A 9,861-nucleotide genomic window follows, 5' to 3' on the forward strand; every position below is an offset into this window, starting at 1 on the left:
GTTTCTACTTTCTCTATGATCTCAGACAAGAGAGTAAAGCGAACCTGATTTTTCTTGGTGACAAGTGGAGTATATTCAGAGTTTGGAAAAGCTCTTTCTGAGCACTGAATTTATTAACATTTAAGCCTGCCTTTTACACTTGGGTTTATGGTACCGTAATTAACTATTCTATACTGACTCACAGGAGCAATTCAAAGTTTTTAACTCAAGCTTGGCCTGCCACCTTAAAAACTAGATTCCAGAAGCTGAGCCTGGAACTTGCTATCTTTAAAACATGTATTCTGTCACTGAGTTATTAGGAAAGGCACTCCATAGAACATTTGGGGTTTACAAAGATGTTGGCCTTATGGCAAAGCAAAACAATGACAGCAAAACTGAACACAAACAATAGTTTCCTGGCAATGTATTTTGCAAATGTAACTTCTGGACTGAAGCACTTTTAATTACAGTTGATCCTCTGTATCCACAAATTCTTTATCCATAGATTCAACTATTCATGTTGTGAATAATATATGATCTAAATGGATAAATTGGTTCAGTCTGCAACTTGGTTCACACTAGTTTGCGTCGATTTATCCATTTGGATCATAAACCATGTGATAGGGGGCAGCTGCAATGGCCCCGGCCTTCTCCGTCACTGGTCTCTGCTTCTCCGTCCCCGGCCTTCTCCCGTACCTTGCGTTCCGTTGCACCCTTATCTTGTGGTCAGCTTCCTGGTGTCCTTGGTTCCCTGGTGGCATGGACACTGTGCCGAGCCTTCTACACACCTGTCTAGTGTGCCTTTTGCAGCGGAACGAGCAGGTGGGTAGAAGGCCCAGCGCACTGTCCGTACCGCCAGGGAGCCAAGGCATGCTGGGAAGGTGTGCAAAGCAGAAGGAGGGAATGAGCAGGCCTGGAAGTAGGCTTTCCTACCCACCTGCCCGGTGCCTGTCGTTCCTCTTGGGGCACTGGCCACAAGGGGCAATGGAAGGCAAGGGATGGGAGAAGGCCAGGGACAGCTGGGGACAGAGAGGCAGAGGCTGGTGATTGGAGAAGGCCAGAGCCACTGCAGCTGCCCCCCATCACATGGAGCAGATTCAAATCCGCATGGTTCCCACTTGGTCTGAACTGATTTATTTCAAAATAAATTGATTCAGCCCAAAAGAAGGTAAGGTGGGGTCTTTTTGATGCAATTTAAATGGGTTAAAAGCATAGCACTCCTTTCTGAATCGCTGAAGCGATTCAGATTAAGTGGGAACCATGCTCGTTTAAACTGGATCATAATGACTCACGATCTGGTTTAAAAGGTAGCGGGAATGAGGCCTTACTATGCCACTGTATTTAATGAGACTTGAGCATCCTTGGATTTTGGTATCCACAGGGGTCCTAGAACCAAACTTCAGAGGATAACAAGAGCCCACTGAACTAAGCAGGATAAATTAGGCTGAATAACATAACTACTAAAATATTAACCAAACCCCATCAAAATAAACGCCCAGCCCCAAACCTTATTTTTTTGAAATTGTTTTTCAATGTTATAACTCATTGGCCATGATTCCTGGGGCCTGCAATAGGAAACAAGCATAACAGAAAACATTTTATGCACAGATATAAATAAATATGGAAATTTTAAATATTTTATGAAAAGTAAATGGCTATACTACTTGGAAGATTCTAGGAGCTGCAGTGCACAAAAGTAACTTTGTCATCTTCTGATAATAAAATAACTGCAGTATATAATCTGCCTCCTGGTTTATTAAAGAGAATACATACACCCTATCATTTCTCCAGAATTGGAGAATACAGGATTTGTGTTGTTGTAAAGAGGATTCAGATTGGAAAAAGTATTTTGAGTAAGATATAATATCAAAAAATGGCAAACCTGCAAGCCAACACATTAATACTGTATAGGATGAGAATAAACCACCAAGAAAAGGTGAAAAGGGACTTCAAGAAACGTTTAATGAATTAATGTATTTTACCCCAAACAGGACCACACCAAGTCTGGAGCCGACATCAACCAAAACCTTTCCGGTCAGGTCTGGCAGTACATGCTGATACAGAAACTTCACTTCCATGAGAGAAAATGAATGGGAAATGAACTCTGGGAAACAAGAACACCAAAAAAATAAATAAATACAAGTTATCAACCATTATCAAACCCTAAATGCAACAGGGATTAAAACCAATCTTTTCAATAAATTAAATATACATTTTTCTCTTGTCTAATGACAAAAATACCACATACAAGCATGTGATTTGGGGAAAGAGTCAAAAACAGGCTACAAATGTGATCCTATATTTATTTGAAAATAACTCCAAATAAAACAAGATAGGATTGTTAATATTACACATATATCTATTTATTATTATTATTATTATTATTATTATTATTATTATTATTATTATTAACCTTTATTTATAAAGCGCTGTAAATTTACACAGCGCTGTACATACAATCTTTTTAATTGGACAGTTCCCTGCCCTCAGGCTAACAATCTAAAAAGACATGACACAAAAGGAGAAGCGAGTGGTGGAGGGGAAGTACAACATGCATTAAGTAATGCATGTTGTACTGTAATGAACTATGAAAAATAAACTACTTTATGTTTAACAGTAGGTGTTTCCAAATTAGTTGAATGTTTTGATGTTGACAGTGCATTTGGTGTGATCTGATTCCCAAGTCTATTCTGATCTAATAAGGACTACTGACACTGTGACTGAACAGTTCCAATTCACATATAACAAAGGATTCTTGCATGTGTGTGCAATCTTTTCCTCCCACAACACTATGTTTCTGTGAATATAGTGTACTGAATTTTGCCATTACACAAAAATAAATTCCAAATGAATCACATGGGACCTAATGTGTTTAGGATTGGGATGTTAACCAAGACTGAGGATGTATCCCAGATGCCTGCCTTTTCTCCAAAAAGGGACATTGCAATTATACTAAACATATGTTAGCCATATATATGTCATATGTTTTAAAAATAGTGACAGCCATTTATAGAAGAGTGTGTGTGTGTGTGTGTGTGTGTGTGTGTATTCCAAGAGGTGGCTGCAATCTAAGGCAGTATCTGTGTATCAAATTTCAAAGACCATCCATGCCATTTCTCAAACTGCACATGTGTTGGAGGGGAGTTCTCTTGCCAATACAGTTTTTGTACCAAACCCATGATGCCCTGAATAAGTCATTCCCCTGTTCCTGAACCTCTTGATTACTTTATACAGTGGGAGAAGTTATTTTTTCTCACATTCAGGAGCCCAGTAACTGACAGATGCTTCTGGAGCTCACTAACAATAGGGCAGCCCACCTTGTACAAAACCCAAATCCCAGAGATTTGATTTAGGAATATTGGATGTAATGCACAAGAGCCAATTTTGTAGTTTGGTTTGGAAAAGTATCATACCTAATGGTGCTGTCTGATGAGAGCCACAGGTTAGACAGTAGTTTCTGCTCATCTTTCCTCTTTCACACAATGAGTCAATATAGTCATCATCATAAAGGAATGCATCAATATGAACAGTTGGTTTTGTTTGTTCTTGTAGCTAAAAAAAATAACAAGTACTTAAAAAAAACATTTTTCCCAATGCTAGTTGGTGTACAATTTAAGTCCTATGACAGGGTTGGGCAAAGTGTAACCCTGGGAGGATGTTCTGTAATAAGATCGCTTCAAGGGTGTTGGCAAGGCTCTTCAACTCACTTGTGTGTGTGTTGTATTTATATTTTTTGGCTTACTGAGACAAACCACCTGCTGAAGTAGGGCACCTCTCAGTGGATATAGTCCCTGCTATAAAACTCCCATTCTCCATAATTCTTACCCAGGGAATCAACAGCATTTCCGTTTTGTTAATTTCACAGCGCACACTCTTAGTAATAATAACAACAATAAAATTTATTTATATCCTGCCCCCTACAAAATGCAATCAGGGTGGCTTACAAAGATTAAAATATACAATCCCAAACCCTCAAATCCCCCCCTTAAAATACTATTAAACAATATAAGAATTAAATCATACTTTAAAATTTTAAAATAAACAATAGACCGTGACTAAGGTCAGGTCGGAGTTCAGTAGTAAGATTTCTTCCTCCCATGATAGCCGCTACCCATGCTTCCATTTTTCATTCCCTAAAGGAAGAGGCCGTGTGTGTGTGTGTGTGTGTGTGTACAAGGATTGCCAAACACCCACTTGCTTTGGGGTTTCCTTTCCTCTTTCTGACCACAAAAACTCTGTCAATGGGTCATGATAAGTCACAAATGACTTGAAGGAACATTACAACAATGATTCAGGACTTGTCCTCTGTTCAGTTCCTGAATAAGCAATTCTTACTTTTCCTAATGTACAGGAATATGAGCAGTAAAACATACTTTTTGGAGAGGAAGATGCTCTGAGTTGAGTATTGCATCAGTGGGCAAAGAAAGTCGAAGATCTTCAGCAATACTTCGGAGAATAACATCATCATTATTAGATGTGAATTCTTCAAAGTCACCTAGAAAGAAACACACACAAAAGGGTTTATAAGTAGAGAATGGAATAGAATCACAGAACTGTTACTTTTTCACAGATATTCACTAGTCACAGTTTGGAACTGTGACTGGCTTGAAGGCCAAACTGTGATTTTCAGTGACTGTGATTCATTCTGTTACAGAGCTCCAAACTGTGATACTCACAGAACTGCTACTTTTTCTGTGACTGTGATTCATTCTGCTACTGAGCCTCCAAACTGTGAACTGCTACTTTTTCTGTGACTGTGATTCATTCTACTGAGTCTTGAGCTCCAAACTGTGATTTTCACAGAACTGGGGGCTACTTTTTCAGTGACTGTGGCTGCATCCACACTGCAGAAATAATCCAGTTTGGCACCACTTTAAATGCCATGGATGGCTCAGTGCTATGGAGTTTTGGAAACTGTAGTTTTGTGAGTGAGACATTTAGTCTTCCCTGTCAACAAGCTCTGGTGCCAAAACAAACTACAAATCCTAGGAATCCATAGGATGGAGCCATGGCACTGAATATGATCGAAACTGGATTATTTCTGCAGTGTGGATGCAGCCACACAGTCTGCTCTTGAGCTCAAACTGTGATTTTCACAGAACTGCTACTTTTTCTGTGACTGTGATTCATTCTGCTACTGAGCCTCCAAACTGTGAACTGCTACTTTTTCTGTGACTGTGATTCATTCTGCTACTGAGCCTCCAAACTGTGAACTGCTACCTTTTCTGTGACTGTGATTCATTCTGTTACTGAGCTCCAAACTGTGATTTTCACAGAACTGCCTGGCTGCACTGTACAGATCACAGAAATCACAGAAAATCACAGTTTTGAATCACAGATATTCTAAAATCACAGTAACAGTTTTCACTGATATCTGCAAATCACAATTATTCCATTCACTATTTATAAGATCATGTGGGGCAGTGGAGTCAAACCCATATTTAATATAACTGTAGTTTGAACATAATTCCAGATGTACAGCTTTTTATTTATTCATCTGAGAAACATTTTCAGCTTTTTTCATACTTCTTGCAAGAGTTTTCCAAGCCAATAATATTACTATTAAAAAAGCCCCAAGAACTTTTAAAAGCCAGACAACTCAGCGATTTTAAGATGTATAAATCCACCAACACAGCATCTTTATCTCCACTGAACTTCTATTATTTCAGTCAATGATATGTTAAAACATCAAAGATGCTTTTGAAGTGTTGGACAAATGACAAAAACAAGCAATTGCTTGCCTTACATTTTTACACACATTCTATTTGAAAGATGATATGAAAAACAGTTGTTGGAACAGTATTTGAGAAAATCATGAAAGAGCTGTGGGGAACATTTACAAGGCATCTTGAATCATATGAAATATCAATGTGATTAAAACTCAAATAATAAGATTTTGACCTGCAGGCTATTTTTATGCATTGTATCTCCTACAGATCTGTTTTCTGCAACATCAGGATCTCTTTAATTGAGTCCTTTCCCCTGTTGTTTCTCATCTTTTCTCCTTAAACCCATTGTCTCTAACTGTGAGCTCAAGTGGTAAGTGCCAACAAGACTACAGCCAGAACAGGGTCACTAAGAAACAAGAGGGCAGCATCTTCAACGTTGAGGAAATCCCCAAGTTTCCAGAAATACCAAGTATCTCAACAGCCCAGTTATTTATGTTTGCTAAGTAGCCATTGAATCTTGAGTGTCAGGCAAAAAACAGAACTGAGTAGAGACAGTAAAAAGCTTAAGCCCCTTAAAAGTTTGTAATTCTCTGAAAAAGGGGTGTGTGTATTTAGATGATTGTCTGAATCAGTATAGAATCATAGAATAGAGTTGGAAGAGACCGCAAGGGCCATCCAGTCCAATCCCCTGACATGCAGGAAATCCAAATCAAAGCATCCCCGACAGATGGCCATCCAGCCTCTGTTTAAAGACCTCCAATGAGGGAGATTCCACTACACTCCGAGGGAGTCTGTTCCACTGTATATATTTATTATATATATATTATATATATACGTGTATTCCATCTATTTTAAATCTATTTCTGTTTGTTTAGTACATTCCCCACAGTGGTTCCAAGCAGTATATTTTTGCCACTTTATTTATGGGAAGAAAGGTAGTTGAGTATTCCATTGCAAAACTTGTCCTACAGGCCCATCCAGTTTGCCACTTCAACAAATGTCTTGAGGGGAAAAAGGAATTTAGACACTTGCAGTTGCCAATGTTAAAACAGTAAGCAAAACATGTCAGTCGTTAGTGAGAACTCTCTATGGGCTAAAACCAAGTCCATTTCTGTCAGAAGTAATAGTCACTGTTGGGAGCCAACATGGTATAATGGTTTGAGCATTGGACTAGGACTCTGGAGACCAAGGTTCAAATCCTCACTAGGCCATGGAAACTCATTGAGTAACCGTGGGCAGGTCACACACTATCAGCTTCAGGCAAGAGAAAACCTCCTCTGAACAATTCTGCCGAGAAAATGCCATTATAGGTTTGCCTTAGGATCACCATAAGTCAGAAATGACTTGAAGGCACACGACGACAACCAATAGTCATTGCCGGAAGTAATTTTTTCAAAGAAGTAGCCATGTTAGTCTCTTGCAGCATAAAAAGGAGCAAGGAAGGAGGAGGAAGAAATGGAACGTGGCAGTACCTTTAAGAGGAACTGGGTTTTATTTTAGCACGAGTCTCTGCAGATATAAACTCACTTTTGCAGATGCAGATGTTATATTAAAGCCCCAGGGAGTTATAGTAGTCAAGAAGTGCAATTATAGAAATATTACAGCTATCTCCCATTTGTCTTAAAATATGTAGATGCAAATAAAGTGGAACATATTAACTATCCTGCGTTACTAAAAAAGATGCTCAAAAACCGTCATGGGCCAAAGGGTGAAGACGCAGGCTGCTCTCGCTCCCGGCAGCAGAGATCAGCACAGCAGGACATTCAACCTTTGACATATGGTAGGCCAATGGTTATTTTGAAGAACAACCGTGTATAAGCGCTATAATAGCCTTTGTCCTCTGGGAACAATAGTGTACAGACAAGGAGCCACTGGGGCACACTGGCCTGAGTGCTGGATACAGCCCTGGAGACCAGGGTTCAAGTCCCAGCTTAGCCATGGAGTTCACTGGGCAAGTCTGGGAAAGGCATTGGCAAACCTCCTCTGAACAAATCTTGCCAGGAAAATCCCACGATGGCTTTGCCTGAGGGTTGCCATAAGTGGGAAATGGCACACACAGAGTATACAAACACAGCCCCTTATGACTTTTGTGTATTAGTCTTTCCCACAGCCTTTGGTGTGAATAAGGAACCCATCACAAATGCCTGACTCCAGGCCAAACCCCTCCATTCCTCCCTCTTGTGAGAATGGGGCAGAGAACCATGGCTAAAACAGACAAGATATTCATTCTTAGGACAGGGAGAACGTGTCTCAACCCGGAGGATGCAACAGGCCCAGACTTCCACAGGAGAGCTCTCCTTGTACCTTAAAGGCACTCTGCTGAAGGTTGGGCAAATCGTGGGAAGCCATTAAAACGTAGAAGGAAAGGCCCTTTGCCATTCTTTCCAGAGTCTCACTGGAGACGGTCTTATTCTTGGTTAAGGGATGCTGCCACACTGCAGAATTAATGCAGTTTGACACCGTTTTAACTGCCTTGGCTAAGTACTAGGGAAGTTTGTTGTGGCACCGGAGCCTATTCTGCCTTCAGGGCAAAACACACTGCAGAAACAATCCAGTTTGGGGTCGCTTTAAGTGCCCTGGCTCAGTGCAAGAGAGTCCCGGGAGCTGTGGTCTGTTGTGGCCCCAGAGCTCTCCGGCAGAGAAGGCTCAGTGCCTCACGAACACTCCAAGCATCGAGCCGGGGCGGCAATGCTCTGCTGCAGAGAGAGAGAGAGGCTGCTTACTCGAGGTCCTCATCCAGCGGAGGAGGCGGGGCACGTCCTCTGCACGCGCACCTCGCAGCACGCGCAGGATCGCCTGACGCGCCGAGGAGAAGTCCATGCTGGCGCTCGCTCACTCGCGAGCCCCTTGCGCATGCGCCTTTCGTCGGCCTCCGAAGAGAGCGTGACGTTGCGAGTGGAAAGGGTGGGAAGGCGTTAAGAGAGAGAGAGAGGCGTCTCTGCGCATGCGTCCTCCAAAACCGACGCAAAATGGGTCAAGTGGGTAAAGGATGACGTCCCGCTGGAACCATTTTGTGTCGGCTTTGGACGACGCATGCGCAGAGACGCCTATCTCCTCCCCGTGACGTCACGCTCTCTTCTTCCTTCCCTCTGCTCCAGTCGGCGAAGGAGACGTGGGCCTCCTAGAAAGACTCCGCCCCTTTTGCGTTGCGTGAAAGGAAACCGCCCACACTGGCCTTTTTTGATACCAAAGAGGACCAGTCAAAACTGTTCTCTAGTTAGAATTCAGGCTCCCGTTTAGCCGACTGCTACATTTACCTATATCTATAATACTGCCTTTTCCCGGCGTGCGACCTCAGAGGGATTGTGGTTGTTGCTGTTATTGCGTGCCTAGAAGCCGCTTCCTATTGGAGTTTTCTTAGCCACGTTTTGATGAGAGAGAGGGTTGTTTTTTTGCCCTTGCCATCCTCTGAGGCTGAGAGAGTGTGACTTGCCCAAGGCCACCCAGTGGGTTTCCGTGGCCGAGCTGGGAGTCAAACCCTGGCCTCCACAGTCATAGTCCGACACTCAAAAACCACTGCGCCATACTGGCTCTCAGAGGTGGATCCCTGTTGTAGAACAGCAGCAATAAATGCTTGTTTGTGGGACACTGAGCCTTCCCTGTCAGAGAGCGCTTGTGGCACGACAGACTACAGCTCCCAGGATTCCCTGGCATGGAGCCAGAGCAGTTAAAGCGCTCTCAAAACTCTCCAAGACAGGGAAGCCGAAGGCATCCATAGCCTTTTGTGGGTGTTTCGGTCTAGAAGGGTTCCTTCCCGACGTTTCTCATCTGGGCTGCCATCCTCAGAGAATGCTGGCATGGAGTATACTGTATATAAAGTTGGCTGAGAGGAAGCGATTTACGTGTCGATCTCTGTATTGTTCCGTTGCTGAATGGCAAGGCCTGAGGGGTCTATCCACAAGACCCTTGCAAGGGCCATCCATCCAGTCCAGCCCCATTCCGCCATGGAGGAACTCTCAATCAAAGCATCCTGACACTCGTTTCCTTGCTGCTGCCGCCGCCGCCATGTACCTTCAGGGCATTTCCAGTTTACGGAGACTCTAAGGAGATTTTTAGTTACAGTTGACCATAGAGTTGCACTGGAGGACCCAGATATTCCTAGAGAGGACATATCAATGTTAATGGCAATGAATAGCCCTTTCCGTGCTCCCCAGGAGCCACAGTCCAGCTCTTAACCCACTGCGCCGGGAGGGCTCTAACGAGAAGCACCCTC

The 9,861-nt window shown here is 42.6% G+C and overlaps 1 protein-coding gene across 8 annotated transcripts in view; it reads right to left on the minus strand.

Annotated features, from left to right (window-relative positions):
* Positions 1 to 9,841, minus strand: part of LOC121924639 — a 26,802-nt gene extending 16,961 nt beyond the window's left edge. Inside the window, exons 1-4 of one of the 8 annotated variants that reach the window (XM_042455978.1) lie at positions 9,660 to 9,841; positions 4,353 to 4,474; positions 3,393 to 3,531; positions 1,962 to 2,083 (exon numbers count right to left, since the gene is read on the minus strand). In XM_042455978.1, the coding sequence (XP_042311912.1) occupies positions 1,962 to 2,083; positions 3,393 to 3,531; positions 4,353 to 4,474; positions 9,660 to 9,759 (483 nt within the window). In that variant the 5' untranslated portion in view covers positions 9,760 to 9,841. Of the gene's footprint in view, positions 1 to 1,961; positions 2,084 to 3,392; positions 3,532 to 4,352; positions 4,475 to 7,952; positions 8,298 to 8,371; positions 8,641 to 8,905; positions 9,632 to 9,659 lie in introns of those variants that run through there. The other 7 variants (XM_042455974.1, XM_042455987.1, XM_042456021.1 and 4 more) reach the window with 7 other exon arrangements.
* Positions 9,842 to 9,861: the final 20 nt, after the last annotated feature.

This window comes from Sceloporus undulatus, chromosome 1 (genome assembly GCF_019175285.1).
Source record: "Sceloporus undulatus isolate JIND9_A2432 ecotype Alabama chromosome 1, SceUnd_v1.1, whole genome shotgun sequence".
Taxonomy (NCBI): domain Eukaryota; kingdom Metazoa; phylum Chordata; class Lepidosauria; order Squamata; family Phrynosomatidae; genus Sceloporus; species Sceloporus undulatus.